The 27,361-nt window shown below is 40.8% G+C and overlaps 1 protein-coding gene across 1 annotated transcript in view; it reads left to right on the top strand.

The window, feature by feature from the left end:
- KDM5A (lysine demethylase 5A) overlaps window positions 1–27,361 on the top strand; it is a 108,314-nt gene that overhangs the window by 62,751 nt on the left and 18,202 nt on the right. The window contains exons 19-24 of the mRNA XM_049783032.1: window positions 2,651–3,006; window positions 5,626–5,764; window positions 9,379–9,558; window positions 10,664–10,825; window positions 14,726–15,277; window positions 22,468–22,611. Coding sequence (XP_049638989.1) covers window positions 2,651–3,006; window positions 5,626–5,764; window positions 9,379–9,558; window positions 10,664–10,825; window positions 14,726–15,277; window positions 22,468–22,611 — 1,533 coding nt within the window. The remainder of the gene's footprint in view (window positions 1–2,650; window positions 3,007–5,625; window positions 5,765–9,378; window positions 9,559–10,663; window positions 10,826–14,725; window positions 15,278–22,467; window positions 22,612–27,361) is intronic.

The raw sequence follows: 27,361 nt of genomic DNA, 5'->3' as shown, positions 1-27,361 counted from the left end.
TCATGGAACCATATCATTTTAAGATTTTTTTTTTTTTTTGGTTTTTGGGCCACACCCGTTTGACGCTCAGGGGTTACTTCTGGCTATGCGCTCAGAAATTGCCCCTGGCTTGGGGGGACCATATGGGACACGGGGGATCTAACCGCGGTCCGGTCCGTCCTATGCTAGCGCTTGCAAGGCAGACACCTTACCTCTAGCGCCACCTTCCCGGCCCCTCATTTTAAGATTTTTATTGTTTTGGATTTTGGTTTGGGTGGGGGGGGGGCAAAAAAAAAAAGTCATACCCAACTGTACTCAGGGCTTACTCCTAGCTCTGCTCAGGGGTTATTACCAGGAAACTTAAGGGACCATATGGGGTTCTGGGGATTGAACCCCAGTTCAGTTGCATATAAGAGCTCTCTAACCACTGTACTCCAGCCCCTAATTAAAGCCTTATTAATTAATGTATTTATATGGTCAAACCTGAGTTGGTCCTAGGTCTGCTGCATAAAAGACAAGTGCCCTACCCATTGTGCTATCGCTCCAGCCCCAATTAAAGCATTTAATTTAGGTCAGAGAGATAACTCAGTGACTGAGCACGAGCTTTGCATGTAAGAGGGCCAGATTTAGTTCTTGGCAGTTTGTGGTACCTTGCATATTGCCTAGAGCATCCCAGGATCACCAAACTGGGTCATCCCTGGAGCCCCACCAGTGTGTCCACTACCCAAACAAAAACAACAAAGCTTTTTCAAGAATCAATTGTGGGACCGGAGAGATAGTACAGTGGTAAGGCTTTTGCCTTGCATGCAGCCGACCCAGAGGGACCCCGGTTCGATTCTGGCATCCCATATGGTCCCCTGAGCCTTCCAGGAGCAATTTCTGAGTGCAGAGCCAGGAGTAACCCCTGAGCACATCAGGTGTGGCCCAAAAACCAAATCAATATGTCAATCAATAAAGTTAAAAAAAAGAATCAGAATTCTTTTCTTTTTTTGGTTTTGTTCTTTGGACCACACCTAGCAGTGTTCAGGGGTTAACTCCTGGCGCAGCATTTAGGAATCACTTTAGACAGGCTTGGGGGACCATATGTGGTGTGAGGACTGAGCCCACTTTGGCCTCATGCAAGACAAGTTGTAATAATCGCTCTGGTCCCTGGAACAGAATTATTGGTTTCTTTATTTCCATTAATATACCCTCTTTACAAGTGCTTTTATATCCCAGAAAAACCCCAAAGTGAACTGTCATGATTGCCATTGTTCAGAATGCTATTGTTCAGAAACAGCTTTTCTCAGTTGAGCAATCATATGGTTCTGTGTGGGTCCCTGGGCTATTCAAGGGGACCAAGGCGAAAATCATGGAAGATCATGGCATGACACTAGGAGGAACACAGAAAGGAAACAAGGTTGGAAGCATTGAGAAACGTTGCTCTTACACCACTATAATCTGTTCCTCAGATGATCTGAGTAACCTCTTGTTAATTTGTTTTATTTTGGGGGGCCCAGCTGTCTGCAGGCTTTTTCCTGGCATGTTTTCAGGGATATTTCTCCACACTTCTCAGGGGTCTAAATAAGGTAGTAGGTATTGAACCCAAGTCGGCCATGTGTGAGGCCTACTACTAATTCTCTGACCTTAATAGCCTCTTCACTGGTCTCCCTTCTTTTGTCCCAACAGTTGTTTTTTTTTTAGTGTAATCAGAGTGCAGATTTGTTTTATAAAACGTAAATCAAATGTCAATTCCCTCTCATTAAGCCCTCCTTCTCCTCTGGATCATTACGGTGAAATCCATCTGCATTTTAAACAACAGATACTGTGTTTTCCGACTTGTTCTAGTCTAAATATATTTTTCCTTTTCCAACAGTTCCTTATCCACTTAGAAACTGAACACCAAGATAATAATAATTCTTCAAATGTGTTTGCAGTTGTTAGTTGCTTTTTCTGAATTGTTTTTCTATGATCTTCATATGGTTTGGTTCCTGTCTCTATCTCCTCATTTTACTTGGTTCATGTCACTTAGAACTATTTCAATAAACATTTATATAGTTAGTGTCTGGCTGTGTGTATTAGATAAGAACTTTGCTTATTTTATTTAATGCCTGGAATCATGCTGTGCCTAAGACATTCATTAGCTGTTTATTTTGGTTTTTGGTTGTTGTGTCACATCTGGCTGCCACATTCAAGGCTTACTCCTTACTCTGTTCTTAGGAGTTAGTTCCTGGCAGTGTTCAGAGGACTTTGTGATTCTGGCATAGCCCAAGTACCTTATCCACTCTATTATTTCTCTTAACCTGGTCATAGTTGATTTTGTTTAATCACAATTTTAAGGGGCCGGAGAGATAGCATGGAGGTAAGGCATTTGCCTTACATACATAAGGGCGGTGATTCTAATCTCGGCATCCCATATGGTCCCCCAAGCCTACCAGGAGCGATTTCTGAGCAGAGCCAGGAGTAACTCCTGATTGCTGCTGGATGTGCGGCACCCCCCCCCCCCCAAAGAATGTAAATGACTACAAAGAAGCATCTTTATGTGTTTAGCTATTATACCTGTTAGGTAATTTATGGTGAGATTATTAGATCTAGAATTTGATAGTTGCCTCTATTGTGACTAGTCTATATACATTTTATATCTTTTAAATTTGTTTTGTTTCAAAAATATTTTTTGTTTTGACCTTTTTAGAATCTGCTTGATGATGTGGAAGAATTTCATGAACGAGCTCAAGAGGCCATGATGGACGAAACCCCAGACTCTTCCAAACTCCAGCTGTTGATAGATATGGGTTCTAGTCTCTATGTGGAGTTACCTGAATTAGCACGACTAAAGCAAGAGCTGCAACAGGCTCGATGGTTGGATGAAGTTAGACTGACCTTGTCAGATCCACAACAAGTCACTTTGGACGTCATGAAGAAACTGATAGACTCCGGGGTGGGATTAGCTCCCCACCATGCTGTGGAGAAAGCAATGGCTGAACTACAGGAACTCCTTACAGTCTCTGAGCGATGGGAAGAGAAGGCTAAGGTCTGCCTACAGGCAAGGTGAACACATATTGGTGACTTGTTACCTCTTTTTTTTTTAAGGATTTAAAAAATATTTGGAGTTTTTGGTCACACCCAGCACTTGTCAGGGATTACTCCATTTCTGACCATGTTTGGGGGACCATATGGAATGCCAGAGATCAAGCCCAGGTTGGCTTTGTGCAAGCACCCCCACCCGCTGAGTAGCAGTCTGGCTATTAACCTCTTTATTAAATTAAAAACACTAGAGGCCAGACAGCGGAGTAATTACCCCTCCCTCCCTCCCTCCCTCCCTCCCTCCCTCCCTCCCCCCTCCCTTTCCCTTTCCCCTTTCCTTTCCTGTCCTGTCCTGTTCTGGGGCCACACCCGGTGGTGCTCAGGGTTACTCCTGGCTATGCACTGAGAAATCACTCCTGGCTTCGGGAACTGTATGCAACACTAGGGGATCGAACCGTGGTCCATCTTAGGTCAATGCAAGGCAAACGCCTTACCGCTTGAGCCACTGCTCCGACCCCAGTGTTTCTCATTATTATTCTTTGTTGGGGTGGAGAGACCTGCTGTCTAGCTGGCCTATATCATGGCAAAATGGGTCTGCTTCTTCATGATGCAGTGAGCATTTTTGTAAAGTACTGCTGTTTGATGCCCTTGCATAAAGCCTTTTCACTGTTTGCCATTCCCTTTAGGACGAAGTCCTATGTCCTTAACTTGATCTGAAAGGTCCTGCCTGGTCTCTCCAGTGTTTCTCTAAGTTGGTAGTACTGCCATGGCTTGGAATGATTTTGAGAGGATTGTAGTAACTTGGGTGTAATAGTAGTGCCTTCGTTTGCTTTAAAGTAGATTTATGGGGCTAGCATGAAGGAAAAGGTCCTTACCTTGCATATAGCTGACCCCTGATATGGCATATATTCTTGCACAACCAGGAGTGATCCCTTAGCACAGCCATAAGTAAGGCCTGGCAGGTGTGGCCCCAAACCAAGACTAAAAAGGAAACTAGGTTTCACTGGATACGATGAAAATTAAAAAATAAAAGTGGGGAGCAGGGTATGGTCAAGTGGGTCTTCTATAGCTAGCAGTACTTACAGGCTCTTCCTGGCTTCATACTCAGGAGTGAGCCCTGGCAGTGGTTGAGGGATCATATATATGTCTGTGTGCCAGGGATTTGAACTGGGTTCAACTATTGTGTGCTTTACCTCTATACTATCTATCCAGCCCATGTTGGATGGTTTTATTTTCTGCAAAGGGGCCAAAAAATTTGGACCTCTGATTTTAGATTTTGCTTAAATACTTAGCTTCATTCCTTACCTTTGACTTATATTTTCCCACTCATCTTCCTGATTATTTTATACATACTTTGTTTCTTGGGCTGTGTATCTTTGCCATGCTTGTTTAGTTTTCCAATGGAATATGTCTTCTCTGCCCATTTGTATATTTTCAGCTATCTCATTCCTGCCCTAGACCCAGTTTTCCTTATTAATTTATATTCCAAAAGAATAAGTAAGCTAAGAGGTTACATCTAGGACCCCTTCATCCGCCAAGTCAATAGGTCTTCCTGCTATATATTTGGGTTGTCTTTCCATTATCTTTCTACATACCGTGGTATAATATAACTCTATATTATTCCTACCTCCACAAGTTTTACAAAATCAAGACTTCATTCCTTTTAAATTTTTACTTACTTAGGTTTTTGTTTTTGTTTTGGGAAGGGGGGCACACCCAGCAGTGCTCAGGACTTATTCCTGACTCTCCACCAATCGGATTCAATCTAATATGGTCCCCAAGCCTGAAAGCCAGGAGTAACTCCTGAGCTCTTCTGGGCGTGACCCTCAAACCTGAAAAATAAATAATAAAAATAAAAAGTATAGTTTTGTTTTGCTTTTAGATACTGGTATTCAGACCTAACGCCTCATACATAGGAAGCATGTTTTTCTGCTGCTGAGAAAAATAACCACAGTTCCAATTCTTACAGTTGATTAGTTGAGGATAAGATTTGTATTTTATTTTCTCAAATATATGTTACTAGTAAGTGTAGTTTTAATATTAGTTATTTAATATTAATTGTTGGTAAACATTTTTAACTTTTAAATACTGTGGAGGATTAAAAAGTAGAGGTAGTTTAGTGTCATGAAAAGCATGGGATTTGACACTAATTCATTATTTCAGCTATAACATTTATTACCTTAAATTACTTCTTTTTGTTGGGTATAGGGGGATGGTTTTGGATCAAGCCTGGCTGTTTTTAGGGTTACTTCTGGCTCTGTGCTCAGGGATCACCCTTGGTGATGCTTAGGGGACTGTTGGTGCTACCAAGTAGGTCACGTACAAGACAAGTGCCTTACTCCTTGTACTATTTTCCTGGCCCATTGAGTTAATTTTTGGGGGAATTAATTTAGCTTATTTCAGTTAGTTTACTTGTAAAATAAGGCAGTAGGTGCTTTACTATAGAATTGTGCCAAGAATGGAGTTTTTTTACTGCCTACCTAAGAAACATTTGTTGCCAATTGACTACCAGTGTTTTTTTTAGACTGGCGCTAACCTGCAAGTGTAAAGAGACTTAAAAATCACTTGATTAAAGTGATATTGGTTTTTTGACTTTTCTTCATTTATCTACCTTGTTTTTTTTTCTTTTTTTTTTTCTTTTAGACCACGACACAGCATGGCAAGTTTAGAAAGCATTGTAAATGAAGCTAAGAATATTCCAGCCTTTCTTCCCAATGTGTTATCTCTTAAAGAAGCTTTACAAAAGGCTAGAGAATGGACAAGCAAAGTGGAAGCTATTCAGGTAAAGAGACTTTCAAATTATTTGGTCACTGAGATAATGCTGTCTCTGGATAGAGTGCATGTTAAAATAATGTGTAGGGGACTGAATGATAGTACAACAGGTAGGTCATTTGTCTAGCTCACAGCCAACCCAAATCCAATCCCTGGGACTCCACATGTTCACCAAACTTCACCAGAAGTGCTTCCTGAGTACAAAGCCAGGAATAAGCCCTGAACATCAATGGGTATGGCCCCCAACCATAATAATAATTTATAAAGATTGCTTTATTTTAGTCCCATATTTTAAAATAAATACCACCTATTAAGCATGTGTCCTTTTTATGTGGGGGGTGGCAAGGAGGAATAGCACAGCAGGTATAGGGCTTTTGCCTTGCATATGGCCGACCTGAGTTCAATTCCCCAACATCTCATGTGGTCCCTGAACATCACCAGGAATGACCCCTGAGCATAGAGTATTGCCATATGTGGCACAAAAGCGAAAAAAAAACAAACATGGCCTTTTTTCTTTTGATCCTGCATTGAAAGATGTATGCAAGAAATTGATGTTTATTTAACTCAAATAACAAGTCACTTCTATTGGATTTTTCACCATATTTATCAATTACTTTTTGTGGGAAGATCACACCTAGCATTTATTTCTCAGTGCTTAATCCTGGCTCTGTGCTCAGGGATCCCTCCTGAAAGGACTTGGGTATTCTAGATATCAACTTTCGTTGGCTGCATAAAAGACCTTACTCACCGTACTTTAACTGGTCTTGTCTTTTTTTGGTTTTTGGGCCACACATGGTGATGCTTAGGGGTTACTTCCTGGCTATGCGCTCTGAAATCACTCCTGGCTTGGGATACCATATGGGATGCCAGGGGATCAAACAATGGTCCATCCTAGGTTAGTGTGTGCAAGGCAGATATCCTACTGCTTGCACCACCGCTCCAGCCCCTGGTCTTGTCAATTTTTGACCACACAGGTGTTGTTTAGGGCTTCTTCCTGGAGGGGCCAGGGCACCTTATATGTTGCTGAAAATTGCTTGAATGTATTTCCTGTGAGTTATAAAAATCATTAATTAGCACCTAGTAGTATTTTGCAAAATTATGGTAATAGAAAAAAGAAAGTTGAGTCAGTAGGATCTGCAGGGGGTTCTTCTCATTCAGACTGTGACTCTCCACCATGAGAAAGGAAGTTCCTGTATCTTCTTCAGTCCTGCAACTGTCACATCACGTTCACGAACATGGTGTAGGAGGCAGTTTTTCTCAAATATTTGAAAAATCTTCAGTTGATTCAGTTTATAATTGTCACAGGTACATTCATAGAACCTGTGTCACAGTCACAGATAGCTGTCATTATTTGTTTCCTGAGTAATTTCGAGAAACTTGTCTTCGACCACACCCTTTTCTTCAATGGAAACATTGAATTTGTAGGCTCTAGATAAAGTTGACAAGTTCAGTTTACAACCTTTTCTTCAGGATACAAGACTTGGGAACAGGCTTCGTTGTGTTTCTGCTTATTATAGGGTATTTTGTAAGTAAATGACCAATTGGTAATGAAAAGGAGTAGTATTAAATAACTTCTATTGATTGTTTTTTAAGAATTTAAACACTATGGTTACAAGGCAGTTATACATATTAGTTGAGGTTTTTTTTTTTTTTTTAACAGATAATGTTGAATATCTAGTTTCTTGACTCCCCCTTTTTGTTTTTGTTTTACCCCAGTCAGTGTGCAGGAGTTTCTCTTGGCTCTGTGGGGATCATGTGGAATGCCAGGGATCGAACCTGGGTCTGCTGTGTGCAAATCAAATGTCCTTCCTGCTATGCTGTCACTCTGGCCCCATTGACCCTTGTTTTTCTATCTGAGCTTTCTTTTCAAATTAGCAGTCTTTTTAATCTTCAAAGCATAATGATATTTGTTTGTTTTGGGGCCACACCGGTGGCGCTCAGGGGTTACTCCTGGCTTTGCCCTCCTGGCATGCTCTGAGAACCATATGGGGTGTTCAGGATCAAACCCATGCCTGTCCTGGGTCAGCCTCGAGCTAGGCAAATGCCCTACTGCTGTGCTATCACTCCAGCCTCCAAAGCATGGTGATTTATTACATCATTATAATAATCTCTTAGCTAGAACCATCTCATTATTTAAACATTTTCCCTATGTTGCTTTTTGGTTTATTTTTCATCATATTTTCTTATAACTTTCAAGATAAATTTCTACACAAATGAGTCAGTTAGTACATGGGAAATAACCTCTTACTGGAATGTCACTATTTAGCGATGATGCCTTCCCTTAATAGCCTATGAATAATAATGAATGTTATGAGGGAATATAGTTTTTTACAGGAATTGTTTTATTGCCTGCTAGGAAATGCTAGTCTAAGGATACCACTTTAAGTTGTTCCTAAGGCTGTCAAACCACTTCAGATGCTTGTGCCAACTCTCTTGTATGAGTTACTTGTTAATAACCTCCTTTTCTTTTATAGTGATTATATTACTTAGTAATTTAAATTTAAAGTAAATCCTAAAACCAATAATGACTTCATTCTGTGGGAATACTGAAATTGTTAGTAAGGAAGTAGGGGCTGGCCACTTGCCTTACATAGTTCGTTCCCAGCACCATATTTGGTCCCTTGAGCCCCACCAGCAGTAAGGTTTAAGCACTACCAGGCATAGTTATAAACAACAAAGGGGTTTCTTTGTTTTTTTGTTTGTTTGTTTGTTTGTTTTTTGGTTTTTGGTTTTTATTATAAAATGGAAGAAGCTGGCTGAACTAAAACTGCTTTGTAGTTAGAAAAATGAGGAAAACAGATTTTGGATGAGATGTTTGTCTTTCAGTGGAATACTGATAGAACATTTAGGGCACTGAGGTCCATCTCTACCTGCCAATCTGGAACTCGTGGTCCTCTGCAAGTACAGAGAGGTTGAAAAGAGGTTATCTGCCACTTTATCAGATATTAGAGGTTGTCAGTAGTTCTGATTATCTGCAAGTATAAAGAGGTTTAAGAGAACCCTGTAGGATTATCTAATTCTAGAAATATTTTCTTGGGGCTGGAATGATAGCGCAGTGGGTAGGGCATTTGCCTTGTGTTCAGATGACCTGAGTTTGATTCCCAGCATCTGATCCTCCAAGCCTGCCAAGAAGTGATTTCTGAGTGTAGAGCCAGATGTCCCATATGCCCCCCCCCCAAGTCAGGAGTGATTTCTGAGTGCAGAGCCAGGAGTAACCCCAGAGCGTCACCAGGTGTGCCCCCCCCAAAATAACAAACAAAAAATTGTTTTGAGGGGCTTAAGAGATTGGCCCCTCAATCATTGGGTGGCATGATTGCCTTGCACATAGTTGGTTTGGGTTTGTCTAGAGGTCCTATCTCATAAATATTTTAAAAGATGGGGCCAGAGTGGTGGTGCAAGCGGTAGGGTGTTTGCCTTGCATGAGCTGACCTAGGATGAACTGCTAGTCGATCCCCCAGCATCCCATATGGTTCAAGCCAGGAGCGATTTCTGAGCGCATAGCCAGGAGTAACCCCTGAGCATCACTGGGTGTAGCCCCAAAACTAATCTTTATTAGGCTTTTAAACAATATTATTGTTGTTAACCAAATTCTATGAAGTTGTGTGAGTAAATTTTGTTTTTCAGAGTGGCAGCAACTATGCTTATTTGGAGCAGCTGGAGAGCTTATCTGCTAAAGGGCGTCCTATCCCTGTGCGGCTGGATGCATTGCCTCAAGTCGAATCCCAGGTAGCTGCAGCTCGGGCTTGGAGAGAACGAACTGGGCGGACCTTTCTGAAGAAGAATTCTAGTCATACATTGCTACAGGTGAAGACTAGTTTTCATATACCTATGTCTATGCCTTCATAAAAAGCACCTAAGCTGAAGGTTATCTGTAGTGTTTATGGTCTTACATGGAATGCTGACCCAAAACTAGGATACTTGAGGTCATATAGTACAGTGGGTAGGACATTTATTTGCCTTGCATGCGCCTGACCTGGATTTGATCCCTGGTGTTCCATTTTTGAGAACTAACAGGAATAATTCCTGAGTGCGGAGTTAGGAGCATCTGTAGGTATGGGATGTGCATAATCACACACACACAGAGACACACACAGACACGCAATGAAAAGGAGTCTTAGGCTCATTTATTTCTGGTTCATTATGTGCTGTATCTCAGAAAGCTAGTTACTTTGCTTCTTTTTGTTTGCTTTTGATTTTTGGCCATACACAGCTGTTCTACATAGTGAACTCAGGTAGGTCTCTGGCATAGGCTTCAGCCCATCAGCCCAGTCAGCCAGTCTTATGTTGGACCCTGTCACTGAAGGAAGACCTTACTTTGTAGAGCATAGATTTGAATATTCCTTGCTCTTTATTTAGAGCAATTGAACATTTAGGAGCATAGTTTTGGAATGAAATAGTTTTGTACTTGAGGACTGACTCCTTAATTGGCAGCCTTATGTCCTTATGCACGTTGTTTCTCTACTGAGCCTGTTTTTCTTATCTGTAAAGTGCAGATAATAACTCACTTCAGAAAGTTGTAAGGACCAACTAGATAAAGTCCTTGTTAAAATGCCTAAGACACAATAAATTTATCTTTTGTTTTCTTCATAATGGTCGGTAATTTATTATTATTATTATTATTATTATTATTATTATTATTTTGGTTTTTAGGCCACACCCCGTGGTGCTCAGGGGTTACTCCTGGCTGTCTGCTCAGAAATAGCTCCTGGTAGGCACGGGGGACCATATGGGACACCGGGATTCGAACCAACCACCTTAGGTCCTGGATCGGCTGCTTGCAAGGCAAACACCGCTGTGCTATCTCTCTGGGCTCGATTTTTTTATTATTGTTATTTGCTGCTCTTAATACTTTTTTAAAGCCAGAACTTAAGTGTTTTGTTTTGTTTTTGTTTTTTGTTTTTTTTTGTAGGTGCTAAGTCCTCGAACTGACATTGGTATATATGGGAGTGGTAAAAACAGAAGGAAAAAAGTAAAGGAACTAATAGAAAAAGAGAAGGAAAAGGATTTGGACCTTGAACCGCTGAGTGATCTGGATGAAGGATTGGAGGAAACCAGGGATACAGCCATGGTGGTAAGAAATGATATTGTGTGTCTGAAGTTGTTAACACAAAGTTCCGTGACAATACCAGCACGTTGACTATTTTCAGAGTCATTCAAATACAGACTGCTAGGCTGGGTCCTGGCAGTGCCTGGAGTAAAATGATAAGAAGCATGTGTTCCAGCTTTAAACATTTTTTTATTTATTAAAATAATACCTTTATTTAAGCACCATGATTACAAACATGTTTGTAGCTGGCTTCCAGTTATAAAAAAGAACACCCCCCTTCCCCAGTACAACCTTCCCCTGTTCTAGCTCTTTAAGCTTTCACTCTGCTCCTACTTTTGGGGGCCACTCTTGGTGGTGCTCACCTGTCTTGTGCTCTGTGATTGCTCCTGTCAGTGCCAGTGTTGGTTTTGAACCCAGGCCTCTGGCATTGCAAAGCCTACACTCTTATTTGTAGCTTTTTGAGATGTTGTCTTTGTCTTCTGACTTGATGGTTTACATATCTCACATAACTTTTTAGGACTTGTAACCAAAGTATATAAAAACTTTATTATTCTGCTTCTCTTTATAAAATAGTTTCTCTTTTTCATAATTCTATTTTTTATTGTAGTTTGGGCCATACACGGTGGTGCTCAAGGTTTACTCCTGGCTTTGTACCCAGTGGAGGAGATTATGGGATGCAGAGGACTGACTCCAGGTTGACAATATACAAGACAAATATGCTATCTGTTGTACTGTCACTCTGGCCCTACTTATTTATAATTTCTGAGTACCATTCTAATATTAAGCCATTTGATTCTTACTAAGAGTTCATTTTGAATGGTAATATAGTGAACTTTTGGGGTCAGAGAGATAGATGGCAAGTACGTTGCTTACTTTGTGTGCAGCCAACCCACGTTTGATCCCCTTAGGTGTTTTTTGTTTTGTTTTGTTTTGTTTTGTTTTGGGGGCCACACTCAGCGGTGCTCAGGTTACTCCTGACTCTGCGCTCAAAAATTGCTCCTGACAGGCTCGGGAGACCATATGGATGCTGGGATTGAACCCGGGTCTGCCTGGGTCGGTTGCATGCAAGGAAAACACCCTACCTCTGTGCTCCGGCCCCAACCCATAGGTTTTTTTGAGCACACCTGTAGTGATCTCTGAGCAGAGAGTAAGACCTGAGCACTGCCAGGTATGCCTCCAAAATAAAAAATAGAAATAACTTGACCTTTCTTTTTGATTAATTTACTAGGGCTCAGAGTGATAATCTTATAGCTGGTAGGGTATTTATTTGCCTTGCATACAGCTGACTAGTCCCCTGAACCTCCCGGAATTGAATCCTAAATACAGCCAGGAGTAAGCCCCTAGCATGGCTATGCTTAAAAATCAAAGAAACAAACATAAAAAAAGAGCTAGCTAAATTAAGTTTTCTACACTTGACTTTTTTTTAAACAAAGATCACTAGAAGTGAAGCTGAGCCTTCCTTCCTTCCTTCCTTCCTTCCTTCCTTCCTTCCTTCCTTCCTTCCTTCCTTCCTTCCTTCCTTCCTTCCTTCCTTCCTTCCTTCCTTCCTTCCTTCCTCTTTTTTTTTTCTTTCCTTTCCTTTTTTTTTTTTTTTTGATTCTTGGGTCGCATCCAGCAGCGCTCAGGGGTTACTCCTGGCTCTGTGCTCTGAAGTTACTTCTGGCAGGCTTGGGGGACCATATGGGATGGGATTCTAGGATTTGAACAAGGGTCTGTCCTGTGTTGGCCTCATGTGAAGCAAATGCCTTACTGCTGTGCTACCACTACGGCCTTCTACACTTGAATTTTAGGAGTGGGATTACTGATAACATTGTGTGGTGCTTAAGCCATAAAATCCAATATTATTCTCAAAGGAGTCATATCATTTGAACAGAAAACTGCTCTTTGCTATATGTGCCTTAGAGCTTTCAACAAATAGCATAGTGAATACTCAATAAAATATAGTTAATTATAAACATTTTTGGTTTTGGTGGTGATGGGCCCATAAGTGACAGTGCTAAGAACTCACTGTGGTTCTAAGGTATTAAGGATCAAATCTGATCATTAGTTTGCAAGACATGAGCACTAGCACTTTGAGGTAACTACCCCCACTTCTTTTGTTGTTGTTTGGTTTGAGAGCAGGGGAATTTGTTAAGGGGCCTGAGAAAGTAAAGAAAGAAAAAATAAGTTTGAAAATACCTAATAGTAGAGAGTTGCATATATTAAGTAACTTGATATATCTGGTTCTGCCCACAGATATTCTTGTTTTGAGACCAATGGAATGGATTTCCCTTAGAGAGTTATAGCAAGACAATCTTACCAGGCCAGTCAGACTGGAAGTTCAAAATTGTTTTAAACACTATATTAGAGTTTAAAAGGAAAATGTATGGAAAAGTTTTGATTCTTAAATTTTGTTGATTTTTTTTTTTTTTTGGTGGTTTTTGGGTTACACCCAGCAGTGCTCAGGAGTTACTCCTGGCTCCATGCTCAGAAATTACTCCTGGCAGGCACGGGGGACCATATGGGATCCCGGGATTTGAACCAATGACCTTCTGCATGAAAGGCAAACACCTTACCTCCATGCTATCTCTCTGGCCCTGATTTTCTTTTTGAGGTGAATTACATATGAAACATTGTTATCAAGTCATCAGACTTTGTTCTCTTGTATGTGCATGGAGAGGCCTTCTTGAAGTAAACAAAATTGGTTCATATAGAAATTGATCCCAGGGAATTAATTGCAAGAAAAAGGGGGACTGTATCATATCATTTATCTTGTAGAAGGCACCAAATCAGGCACTTTCATGCCACACCTGTGGTCATCAGGGATCACTTCTTCCTGCAATGTCAGGGATCACACCTTTGCTCTGTTTTCAAACATTGCTCTGGCCCTCATGTGTTACCTTAATCTTTATTTTATCTTAGTTTTTTTGGATTTTTGGGCCACACCCAGAGGTGCTCAGGGGTTATTCCTGGCTCTGCACTTAGAAATTGCTCCTAGCAGGCTTGGGGACCGTATGGGATGCCGGGAATAGAACCCGGGTCCATCACAGTTTGGCCGCGTGCAAGGCAAATGCCCTACTGCTGTGCTATCTCTCTGCCCCCCTTATTTAATCTTTAAATAAAGCATATAAGGTGGTGGTACCTCATTCTTTAGAAAACCGATTCAGGAACTTTTGTGCTCCAAATCCATAGTCTTCACTGTGAAATCATTGGTTATATGTTCCACAATCTCCAGAGAGGGAGAGGGATTCATTTCTATGCCCCCAATCCAGGTAGGGCAAGACACAAGTCCAGCAGCAATTCTGATGCAGGAATAATCTACATACAATTGGGAAGGAATAGCAGGCCAGAAACTCAACACTGCAAGCTGTTCACCAACAAGCCAGTCGCTCCACCTTGTGGAACCACGAGCCAAGATGGCTGAGTAGCCTGTATTGGGAAAAACGAAGTCCACCCACAAGGGAGGGGAAAGAGCCAGATGAGGTGACAAGAGGAAACATCTTTTTAACAGTTAAACTAAAGGAACCAATAGAGAAGCATCTAATTAGAAGGCAATATAAGAACCAATCCAAAGGCCTCTTCTTACGGAGAGAGAAAAACTAGCGAGTATCACCACGCCAGGTTTCATACTTGGTTACAACTATCAGGGTGTTCCAAATTTTAGGAAATGATAATTTAATTCTTTATTTTTGAGCCACATACTTCTTTTCTCAGGACATATTTCCTACTCTGCTTGGGGGCACCATGCCATGCTGGGAATCAAATCTGAGACTCTTGTGGATATGTACCCTGGTCCTTTGAGCTGTCTCCTCACTCTTGACAACTTTTTTAAAAGACAGTGCTTTTTTACTGTTTAGCCACACTTTGGAGATGAATCCTCAACACATAAAATTGGTATTTTGTAGTAATTTTCAGTGATGTCTTTTAATTAAATGTTGTATACAGGTGGCAGTTTTCAAAGAACGTGAACAAAAAGAGATTGAAGCCATGCATTCCCTCAGAGCAGCCAACCTAGCCAAGATGACAATGGTGGACCGTATAGAAGAAGTAAAATTTTGCATTTGTCGCAAGACTGCCAGTGGATTTATGCTACAGTGTGAGCTCTGCAAAGACTGGTTCCATAATAGCTGTGTTCCCCTTCCTAAATCAAGTTCCCAGAAAAAAGGATCTAGCTGGCAGGCTAAAGAAGTTAAATTCCTTTGCCCTCTTTGTATGAGGTCTCGAAGACCAAGACTAGAGACTATTTTGTCACTCCTGGTATCCCTTCAGAAATTGCCAGTACGATTGCCTGAAGGAGAGGCTTTGCAGTGTTTGACTGAACGTGCTATGAGTTGGCAAGACAGAGCACGGCAGGCCCTAGCCACAGATGAACTGTCCTCTGCCCTGGCCAAACTCTCTGTGTTAAGTCAGCGTATGGTAGAACAGGCAGCTCGAGAAAAAACAGAGAAGATTATCAGTGCAGAACTCCAAAAGGCAGCTGCCAATCCAGACTTACAGGCAAGTTCAAGTTTTCATTTATTATTTTTTGTTGTTTGAGATGGGTGTTATAGCCAGGGGTCCTCAGGAGTCACTTCTGGTAATGTTTTGGTGGAAAGTATGTGGTATGGGGAATAGGATTAATTCAAGGCTCTTACATGCCGAGCATATGCTTCTGCCCTTTGCACTATCTCAACGTTCAAAGATTTTAAATTTTATTTACTAGTTATGTGTTAATTAGTGTATAGTTTGTTGTTTCTGGGCCACACCGGATGTGCTTGGGTTACTCCTGGCTCAGTGCTCAGAAATCATTCCTGGTGAACTTGGGAACTATTGGGATGCCAGGGATCAAACCCAGGTCGGTCACATATAAAACAAATGCCTTACCCTCTGTGCTGTCACTCTGGCCCCTGGATAAGGGTATACATTTTAAATCAAATCTTGCCTGTTGCTTATAAAATTAATAATTTCTTGCCCAAACTATATTTGTATAGCTTTTCCCCTACATTTATTTTTAAAAATGTGGTGTACCCCAAGACCCACCCATATCTGGGAGGAGTTTTGGGAACTGGATAATAGGTGTAACTACCTGCAAGACCTCCCATTTCTGGGAGGGTTCTGGAAAAGGATAGATAAACCTCTGAGCCAGGGGATTCAGCCCCTTTTTTTTGCCGTTTCTCTTTTGGCCCGGCTTGGTTTCCTGGCTTTTGGATCTTTGGGCCGCATGGAGCCCAAAGGGAAGATGGCTAACAGGAGATAAGATGCAGGGCTAGCAAAATAATGCTGTGCTTGAAAGGTTGACATAGGCCACACACCTGTGGTGGCTAGGGCATGAATAAAGATGATTCTTCCTGAAGCCTGCGTGTGAGTGAGTCTTAATTACGCGGATTACCTGGGCCTGAAATTCGCCAGCTGGATGGGGGATGAAGCCACGTGGCTGGGGCCTAAGCACAAAGGCCTCCATCCATCGCCATCCAGCCCCATCGTTAACTATTTAATGCTACAAAAATCTTGATTATTTTATTTTAATATCTTTATTTAAACACCTTCATTACAAATATGATTGTAGTTGGGTTTCAGTCATGTAAAGAACACCCCCTTTCACCAGTGCTATATTCCCATCACCAATGTCCCGAATACCCTCCTCCCCACCCCAACCTGTACTAGTAGTAGGCTTTCTATTTCCCTCATTCATTCACTTTATGATAGTTCTCAATGTAGTTATTTCTAAATGCACTCATCACTTGTGGTGAGCTTCATGTCGTGAGCTGGACCTTCCAGCCCTCATCTCTTTTGTCTCTGAGAATTATTGCAAAAATGTCTTTTTCTTAAAACCCGTAGATGAGTGAGACTATTCTGTGTCTGTCTCTCTCCCTCTGACTTATTTTACTCAGCATAATAGACTCCATGTACATCCATGTATAGGAAAATTTCATGACTTTATCTCTCCTGATGGTTGCATAATAAATATTCCATTGTTTATATGTAACACAGATTCTTTAAGACAATCATCTGTTGAAGAACATCTTGGTTGTTTCCAGAGTCTGGCTATTGTAAATAGCGCTGCAATGAATATAGGTGTGAGGAAGGCATTTTTATATTGTAGTTTTGTGTTCCTAGGGTATATCCCTAGGACTGGTATAGCTGGATTTTATGAGAACTCAATTTCTAGTTTTTAGAGGAATCTCCGTATCGCTTTCTATAAAGGTTAGACTAGACTGCATTCCTACAAGCAGTGAATAAGAGTTCCTTTCTCTTTTCATCCCCACCAGCACTGCTTTTTTTCATTCTTTGTGATGTGCGCCAATATCTGGTGTGAGAGGGTACCTCATGGTTGTTTTGATTTGCAACTCCCTGATGATTAGTGATGTGGAACATTTTTTCTTGTGTCTTTTGGCCATTTGTATTTCTTCTTTGTCAAAGTGTCTGTCCATTTCTTCTTCCCATTTTTTGATGGGATTAGATGGTTTTTTCTTGTACAGTTCTGTCAGTGCCTTGTATATTTTGGAGATTAGCCTTTTATCTGATGGGTATTGGGTGAATAGTTTCTTCCACTCAGTAGGTGGCTAATGTATCCTGGGTACTGTTTCCTTTGAGGTGTAGAATTGTCTCAGTTTAATATATTTCCATCTGTTAATCTCTGCTTTCACTTGTTTGGAGAGTGCAGTTTCCTCCTTGAAGATACCTTTAGTCTCAGTGTCATGGAGTGTTTTACCTACGTGTTGTTCTATATACCTTAAGGTTTCAGGTCTGATATCAAGGTCTTTAATCCATTTGGATTTTACCTTTGTACATGATGTTAGCTGGAGGTTTAAGTTCTCGTTTTTGCAAGTGGCTAACCAGTTGTGCCAGAACCACTTGTTGAAGAGGCTTTCCTTGCTCCATTTAGGATTTCTTGCTCCTTTATAAAAAATTAGGGGATTATATCTCTGGGGAACATTCTCTGAGTACTCAAGCCTATTCCACTGATCTGAGGGTCTGTCTTTATTCCAATACCATGCTGTTTTGATAACTATTGCTTTGTAATACAGCTTAAAGTTGGAGAAAGTAATGCCTCCCATATTCCCATATTGTCATGGGTATCTTTAGAGGGATCACATTAAATCTGTACAGTGCATTTGGGAGTTATTGCCATTAATGACGTTAATCCTGCCAATCCATGAGCAGGGTATGTGTTTCCATTTCCGTGTGTCCTCTCTTATTCCTTAAAGAATGGTTTTATAGTTTTTTTTGTATAGGTCCTTCACTTCTTTTGTCAAGTTGACTCTAAGGTACTTGAGTTTGTGTGACACTAATGTGAATGGGGTTGTTTTCTTAATGTCCATTTCTTACCTGTCATTGATTTTTGTATATTAATGTTGTTGCCTGCCACATTGCTATATCAATCTCTTGTTTCTAGAAGCTTTTTGGTAGAATCTTTAGGGTTTTCTGTTTGTTTTTTTTTTTTTTTTTTTTTGGTTTTTGGTTTTTGGGTCACACCCGGCAGTGCTCAGGGTTACTCCTGGCTGCCTGCTCAGAAATAGCTCCTGGCAGGCACGGGGGACAATATGGGACACCAGGATTCGAACCACCCACCTCAGGTCCTGGATCGGCTGCTTGCAAGGCAAACGCCGCTGTGCTATCTCTCCGGGCCCCTCTTTAGGGTTTTCTAAGTAGAGTATCATGTCATCTGCAAACAGTGAGAGCTTGACTTCTTCCTTTCCTATCTGGATTCCCTTGATACCTTTTTCTTGCCTAATCACTATAGCATGTACTTCCAGTACTATGTTAAATAGGAGTGGTGAGAGAGGACAGCCTTGTTTTATAACAGAATTTAGAGGGAAGGCTTTTAGTTTTTCTCCATCGAGGATATTTGCCATTGGCTTGTGGTAGATGACCTTGACTAGATTGAGAAAGGTTCCTTTCATTCCAATCTTGCTGAGAGTTTTGATCAAGAATGGGTGTTGAACCTTATCAAATGCTTTCTCTACATCTATTGATATGATCATGTGATTTTTATTTTTCTTCTTGTTGATGTTGTGTATTATGTTTATAGATTTCTGGTTGTTAAATCATCCTTGCATTCCTGGGATGAAACCTACTTGCTTGTAGTGAATGATCTTCTTGATGAGGCATTGGATCCTATTTGCCAGGGTTTTGTTGAGGATCTTTGCATCTGTGTTCATCAGGGATATTGGTCTGTAATTTTCTTTTTTGGCAGCATCTCTGTCTGGTTTTGGTATGAAGGTGATGTTGGCTTTATAAAAGCTGTTTGGAAGTGTTCTGTTTTTTCAGTTTCATGAAAGAGCCTGATCAGGATTGGTAGTAGTTCCTCTTGAAAGGTTTCAAAGAATTCATTAGTGAATCCATCTGGGCCTGGGCTTTTGTTTTTGGGCAGACTTTTGATTACTCTTTTAATTTCCTCAATAGTGATGGGGTGTTCAGATATACTATATCCTCCTTATTCAACTGTGGAAGGTTATAAGAGTCCAAGAATTTATCCATTTCTTCCAGGTTCTCATCTTTAGTGTCATAGAGTTTCTCAAAGTAGTCTCTGATTACCCTTTGAATCTCTGCAGTATCTATATTGATCTCCCCCTTTTTATTTCTAATATGGGTTATCACGTTTCTCTTTGTGAGTTTTGCCAATGGTCTATCAATCTTGTTTATTTTTTCAAAGAACCAACTTCTACTTTCGTTGATCTTTCGGATTGTTTTTTGGGTTTCCACTTCGTTGATTTCTAAGCTTTGTTATTTCCTTCTGTCTCCATATTTTTGGTTCCTTTTGTTGATCATTTTCTAATTTTACAAGCTGCGTCATTAAGCTGTTCAGGTATGCCCCTTCTTCCTTCCTGATGTTTGCTTGCAAAGCTATAAATTTTCCTCTCAGTACCGCTTTTGCTGTGTCCCATGGATTCTGATAGTTTGTGTCTTCATTGTCATTTGTTTCCAGGAAAGTTTTGATTTTCTCTTTGATTTCATTTCGGACCCCCTGGTTGTTCAGTAGCAGGCTGTTCAGTTTCCAGTTGTTAAAGTTTTTCTTCTGTGTGGCTTTGTAGTTCACATCTAATTTCAGAGCCTTGTGGTCAGCGAAGGTAGCCTGCAAAATTTCTGTCTTCTTGATTTTATGGAGATATGTTTTATGTGCCAGCATGTGGTCTATCCTGGAGAATGACCCACGTACATTGGAGAAGAATGTCTATCCAGGTTTCTGGGGATGGAGTGTTCCCCCCCCCCCCATATATATATATATACACACACACACGCGCGCATACCCACACACATACTCAGCCTCTTCCATTTCTCTTTTCAGGGCTAGTACATTTTTGTTGGGTTTCATTCTGGTTGACCTATCAAGTGTTGACAGGGCTGTGTTGAGGTCTCCCACAATTGTTGTGTTATTATTGATGTCCTCCTTTAAATTTGTCAATAATTGTATTAGATATTTTGCTGGTCTCTCATTGGGTGCGTATATGTTTAGTAGTGTGATTTCTTCCTGTTGCACATATCTCTTGATTGGTATGAAGTGTCCATCTTCGTCCTTTACAACTTTTCTGAGTCTAAAGTTTGTATTGTCTGATAGTATTAATATGGCCACCCCAGCTTTTTTAAGTGTGTTGTTTGCTTGGATAATTTTCCTCCAGCCTTTGATTTTGAGTCTATGTTTGTTCTGACATAGGTGTGTTTCTTGTAGGCAGCAGAAGGTTGGATTCATCTTTTTGATCCATTTCACCACTCTGTGTCTCTTAATTGGTACATTGAGTTCATAGATATTGAGGGAGATGATTGTCATGGGATTTAATGTCATCTTTGTGTATAATTTTGGTGTGTCTGTTGATTTGGTATTTAAAAGTAGACCTTTCAGTTTTTCTTAAGGCTGGTATTGCATCTGAAGTTTCTGAGCTGTTGCTTATCCATGAAGCTATGTATCCTTCCTTCAAATCTGAACGTGAGTCAGGCTGGGTGCAGTACTCTAGGTGAAGCCTCCATTTCATTCAGTCTTGTCACAATATCCCACTACTGTCTTCTGGCCTTGAGAGTTTCTTGTGACATGTCTGCTGTAAATTTTAAGGATGCTCCTTTGAAAGTAATTTCCCTTTTTGATCTTGCTGTTTTCAGTATTCTATCTCTATCTGTTGGATTCATCATTGTAACTAGGATGTGTCTTGGGTGGTTTGTTCGGGTCTCTTTTAATGGATACTCTTCGGGCATGCAGGATTTGATTGCATAATAGTCTTTAGCTCTGGGAGTTTCTCTGTGATGATGTCTTTGACTGTTGATTCTTCCTGGGGATCTCCTTCCTGGGCCTCTGGTACTCCAATGATTCTTATGTTGTTTCTGTTGAGTTTGTCAAAGTCTTCTATTTTCATCTGTTCACATTTCTTGAGTACTTTTTTCCATTGTCTTATCATTTGCCTTAAGGTTCTTTTCCAATTTCTTCTGCTGTATGGAGTTGTTCTGCATGTCATCTTCCAGATCATTGATTCTGTCCTTGGCTGCTGTTACCCTGTTGGACAGGCTTTCCATTGAGGTTTTCAGTTCAGCTACCTTGTTTTTAAGATCTGTTATTTCAGTTTGGAGTTTTCTGATTTCTGTCTTCGTGTTCTGTTCAGCTAGAGCTATGCTTTCTTTGATTTCCATGAAGATCCTCCATATTTCTATTCGAAACTCCTTATTTGAGAGATTAATCAGATGATTGGTATTTTTTTGTGTCATCAGAGCTATCATCTTCATTCTCTCTGCATGGTGTTTACCTGCGAGGTTTCCTCATTGTCACTCTTGTAGTGTGATTTTTTTTTTTCCTGCATGTTATGGTGGGGTTCATGTGTTAGAGCGTGCGGAGCGGCAGTGCTCTTCTGAGGCTTCTAGAAGACAGATTTTTTTTTTTTTTTTTTGGCCCTTCCTGGCCCTCTCAGGAGAGCTTCAGGAGAAAAGAATAGAGAAGAGAAACATGCAAAGCCAACAGGTCCCCTCAGTTTCTCCCAGTTGCCAATCCCACAGAAGGGCCGACCCCTTCCACCTGCCTTCACAAAGGAAACACCTCTCTACCTGGCGTCCCTTGTTGCTGGTTTTCACTCACTCACTCACTCACTCACTCACTCACTCACTCACTCACTCACTCACTCACTCACTCACCCACTCACTCACTCACTCACTCACTCACTCACTCACTCACTCACTCACTCACTCACTCACTCACTCACTCACTCACTCACAGCTTTTCGGCCCGAGCAGCTCCAGGAGACAGTTTTTTGGGCCTCTTCCTGGCCCTCTCAGGAGAGCTTCAGGAAATCAGGAAATAAGAGAAATATGCAAAGGTGACAGGTCCCCTCAGTTTCTCCCAGTCACCAATCTCACAGCAGGGCCGACCACTTCTGCTGATAATTTTAGTGATACTCATAAATACCTTCATGACATAATCAGATGAGTCAAGAAACTGTTGAGTTATTATTACCTAGCAATTTCCTAGATTTGGTGGTCTAAACTGGGTACCGGAGAGATAGCATGCAGGGTACATTTACCTTGCATACAGAAGGTCGGTGGTTCGAATCCCGGCATCCCGTATGGTCCCCTGAGCCTGCCAGGAGCAATTTCTGAGCATAGAGCCAGGAGTAACCCCTGAGCGCTGCTGGGTGTGATCCAACCCCCCCCCCCCCCGCCCCAGAAAAAAAAATCACTTATTATTCATGTTTATTTTGTGCTCTGTTCATTTTGATTTGCTTGTTGTTTAGGGACACTTACCTAGTTTCCAGCAGTCTGCTTTCAACCGTGTGGTGAGCAGTGTATCTTCTTCCCCTCGACAAACAGTGGAATATGATGATGAAGAAACAGATTCCGATGAAGACATTCGAGAGACATACGGCTATGACGTGAAGGTAATTACATTGACGTCCAATGTGGGTACATTTATCATCGCTGTGTATATTTTTCTATTTTTGTTCACAGTGTTTACCTGCAGCTGAATTATTATACTAGTTAGGGTATATAGTCTGACCACAACTTCCGTTTTGTTTTTTTGGCCACATCCAGTGATGCTGAGGGGTTCCTCCTGGCTATGAGCTCAGAACTCATTGCTCCTGGCTTGGGGGACCATATGGGACGCGGGGGATCGAACTGCGGTTCATCCTAGACTAGCCTACGCAAGGCCTGCCTTACACCCTGCGCCACTGCTCCGACCCCTGACCACAACTTCTTTAACTTTGTCCACTCATGACCAAGTCTTGGTAGGCATAACCAGAATCATCTCAGATTTATTTCGTGGTGGATTTTTAATTCAGAAAAAATCAGAACTAAAAAAACCTAGTGAACACTGATGCCTGAGGCTTGAAAGAAGAGAAATCCATGAGCCAGAGAGATATTACAGTGGGTAATAGGGTACTTGCCTTTATGCAATCAATCTACGTCCAGACCTTGGCATCCCAAATGCTTCTAAACTTGCTAGGAGTGATTTCTGAGAGCAGAGCAAGGAGTAACACCAAGCACTACTGAGTGTGGCCCCAAAGCCAAAAACAAAAACAACAGAAACTAACCCAAAAATTTACAAAGAAGAGAAATCCTTTATTATGATCTTATGGTGTCAGTGTGACTTGGAGTGTAGGGTGGGGGGGGGGTGTTGGTTTTTTTTTGTTGATTTTGTTTTGTTTTGTTTTGTTCTTTTGAAGAACACCTCAAGAGTTACTCTTGACTCTGCACTCAGGAATTACTCTTGATGATGCTCAGAGACCATAAGGATTCTGGGGGTCAAAACTAGATAGGCTATATGCAAGACAAATGCTCTGCCCGCTATGCTATTGCTTCTGCCTTGATAACATATTTGGTTGGCTTGGGTCCTGGGGCCTCTCAGGTGGTGCTCAGGGTCCTGGGGGGACATTCCAGTGAAACTCAGTAAACTGGATTATGTGCTAGTTCCTGAGGGTTTGGTATTGCTCAACGCTCTGCTTCAGGGATACATGATACCTTGGACATTGGTTTGATTTTGCAGAGTTACTATTAAGGCAAATTATTTTGATAATGGCACCATACAATAATCGAGAGAAAGTTTGGCAAGTTTGTTTTGTGTTGGATGCTTAGTCTTACTGAGTGGTTTTGTTTGTTGTTATTTTCTGTCAGGCTCAGGATACCATATGGAATGTTGGGGATTGAACCTGGGTCGGCTGCATGCAAAGCAAATGCCCTACTTGCTGTGCTATTGCTTCCTCTTCTACTAATGACACTGAGATCTAGGCTGAGAACTTGCTAGGTTACAGCTAGTTAATTCATTGATCTATTTATATTCTTTGTTCATCTATTTACAACCTATACCTGTAACTAGGAAATTTATACAGTGACATAAGAAAACCCTTGCTGTGTTCTTTACCCCTTAACTATTTTTTTCTTTTTTTCTTTATTGATCTGATCAGGTACTCTTTATTTTTAGAGCATGAGTCTCAACAGCACGGAAACTCTAGATTATAAAATTAAAACCATTCTTAATAGATGCTTGTGATGCTGAAAATATTTTTCTCTAGATAAAAATGGATATGAACCCAAGAGAGTATTATGAGAGGTTTTTGTTTGTTTTGTTTCTAGCCACATCTAGCAGTGCTTAGGGTTTATTCCTGACTCTGCACTCATCAGTTACTCCTGGCAGGTTCTGGGGACCATATGGGATGCCAGGGATTGAACCTGGGTTGGTCTAATGCAAGGCAAATGCTCTACTTGCTGTCCTATTGCTCCAGCCCCTATTATGAGAAACTTTCTAGTTACATGAATTAAGTTCTTGAGGAAAGCCATTCCTTAAAATTAGCCTCTTAAAATAAGCCGCTTATGCTTTGCAACAATGGAGTTCTCGACCATCTTCGTTTATAAAGTTTAGAATGACCTGGATCAACTGAAAGAGAATGCAACCCATACCAGCTAGCTTTTTAAGAGTTCTCTGTTTCTTATTCTGGATCGGTTTTTTTTTTTCCTCTAGCACATTAAGAAAGGGCTGGAGAGGTGCCTCAATGGACAGAGGGACCCAGGATATGGCTTGAGTAATGATTTCAGCCAATTATAACCTGAGAATCTGTGGTTGTAAACCATTGTCGCAGAGTGTGCATACCTGGCATGTGTGGGATCTTAAGTTCCACACTGGCAACAAACCTCAGCCTCTTCTATTATACTGCTGTTTGTGTTCCCTACATGGGATAAGATGAAATGAGTAGACTCAAGGTCATACAAGATAATTCCAGAAACAGCTCTAGGAACTAATGTACAACTATACCAAAGCTCTTTAATGTTAATCAATTACTTTTTAGGACGGAAGTTCTTGAATAAGGAAGACTGAATTGTTTTTCCTAAATGCATAATGAGGGACATTGTCCTCAGAATCTTCTTATTTATTTTGGTTTGTTTTCTAGTCCTCCCACTGTGGCACTAGCAGGCTATTCCAGACTCATTAGTCCCTGAGGTACTTGGAGGTCCATATAGTGTGGGCTTCGTGTTGCAATATATGTGCTCTAGCTTGTTGAGCTGTCTCCCTGGTTCCCCAGAAACCTTTTATCAAACTGCTTATGTCTAACTAGGTATAGTGTGTGGTGACAATGACTTCCTGTCATGCACACTACAGGTATTAATTTTATCATTAGAAGAGAGCTCTCCCTTAACTTTTCTTTCATACTCTGTGACCCTGGCGCTGGACTCAGCTCCAGAACTAGGTAAATTCTTTCTAAGAGTGAGTGAGTAAGTGAATGATTTGGTAGGTGGTATTGGATATATATATATATATATATATATATATATATATATATATATATATATATATATATAATATGTAATTAAATACTATGTCAGAATGTTAATAAAATTATGTATATATAAGGTTTTACAAGCCACATTTGATCTCTAGTATGTCTTTCAACATTATTACAAAACTATTTAAAAACCTAAAAAATTCTTAGTTAATTTTTCATCCCCCCCCCCCCCAAAAAAAAAAAAAACCTTTCTTTTGGGTTTGGTGTACAGGCTGTAGTTTATTAACCCTTGCCCAAAGTACACAATTTTTGTTTAGTCCCTTCTGTGAGGGGGAGAGAAGATAGCTGTTAGGGCACTTGCCATGCACACAGCCTGCCTAGATTTAATTCCTAGTGTTGCATATTCTCACCAGTAGTGATTCCTGAGTACAGAATTAGGAATAAGCCCTGAAAGCTGCTGAGTGTGGCCCTCAAAAAAATTTTTTTTTCTTTAAATAAAAGGCTTGAGCAGGGAGAAAGAGACTTGACAATATCTCCCAACCACCATCCCCACCATCCATTTAGTTTCTATTTCTGTTAGCTAAACTGCTAACATAAATTTTCCTCTACCCACGCAGTGACAACTGGTTCTGGTTTCCAATTTCTTTTCCATACTCCTGCAATTATGACATTGTATTCTACTAGAGCAGGGGTGGCGAAAAGTTCGACACAAAGAGCCAAAATTTTCAACTGTGAGAGTCAGAGAGCCACACCACGCAGTGACCTGCCAAAACACAAACACTCCCACAAAAGCATCTAATTTTAACAATAATCTATTAAACACATATTGCATTTTGCCATTTTGAGTGAGGGTAAAAACCCTGCAGTGATGGTGAGGGTGTGCTGAGTCCTCCACACTAAGAATTAACGGCAAGAGGTGCCCCAACATGTGACACACAGGTGCCCCCCCCCCCCCTCACTGGCCCGTGCAGTTGTTTCCGAGAGATGGGAGACGGGACTCCGCGCTCTGAGATCTCTCCTCAGAGGTCCCTCCCTCCTCAGAAGCAGCAGAACAAAATCCAAACTTGGCAAAGGGCCACAGTATACAAAATAATGATAAGAGGCGCAAAGTGCCACATTCATTTTGGCCGGAGCCGCTACTCCTGTACTAGAGATAGAAGTTACTTCCTCTTCATCTCCTAATTCTGCACAAACTGTATTTGTGTATGAATTTAAATAACTTGGTCTCTACTTTGTTGCCTCAAGCCTTAGGAATAATACTTATTTTTCCCCAGTTATCTTTGTATACTTTAATACTTACCCTTGCCTTTTCAAGTCTTTAAATATATATATTTAGCTAGTTTATTTGATTGAAAACTCTTTTGAATTATCTGGTTTCTCTGCTCCTCATTGTATTCTTGACAATTAAAGCTCTGGAAATTAACTGTTGGGAGTCAGCTGAGACATAATTAGAGCTGTATAACTTTTAAAAGTTAAGGTAACTTGGAGAAGATATATGAGTTTTTATTAACTGTAGAATGTAGAAGCTAGATAATATAGTAGTGATTTTCTCACATTTCTGTGGTTTTTTTTTTTAAATATTTTCCCTGTTGGCTTGAAATTGATCATTTCTTTTCTCTCTATGGATATCTATCTTTATATATACTTAATCTTAAAGTCATTTTTAAATTTAAAAAAATTTAAGGTCGGGCCCGGAGAGATAGCACAGCGGCATTTGCCTTGCAAGCAGCCGATCCAGGACCAAAGGTGGTTGGTTCGAATTTTGGTGTCCCATAAGGTCCCCATGCCTGCCAGGAGCCATTTCTGAGCAGACAGCCAGGAGGAACCCCTGAGTACCGCCGGGTGTGGCCCAGAAACCAAAAACCAAAAAGAAAAAAAATTAATGTCATTGTAGATTTGTTGTATTAAATGT

This window comes from Suncus etruscus, chromosome 11 (genome assembly GCF_024139225.1).
Source record: "Suncus etruscus isolate mSunEtr1 chromosome 11, mSunEtr1.pri.cur, whole genome shotgun sequence".
NCBI lineage: Eukaryota > Metazoa > Chordata > Mammalia > Eulipotyphla > Soricidae > Suncus > Suncus etruscus.
The sequence above is the reverse complement of the archived record's forward strand: the minus strand, read 5'-3'. Positions and strand labels throughout refer to the sequence as shown.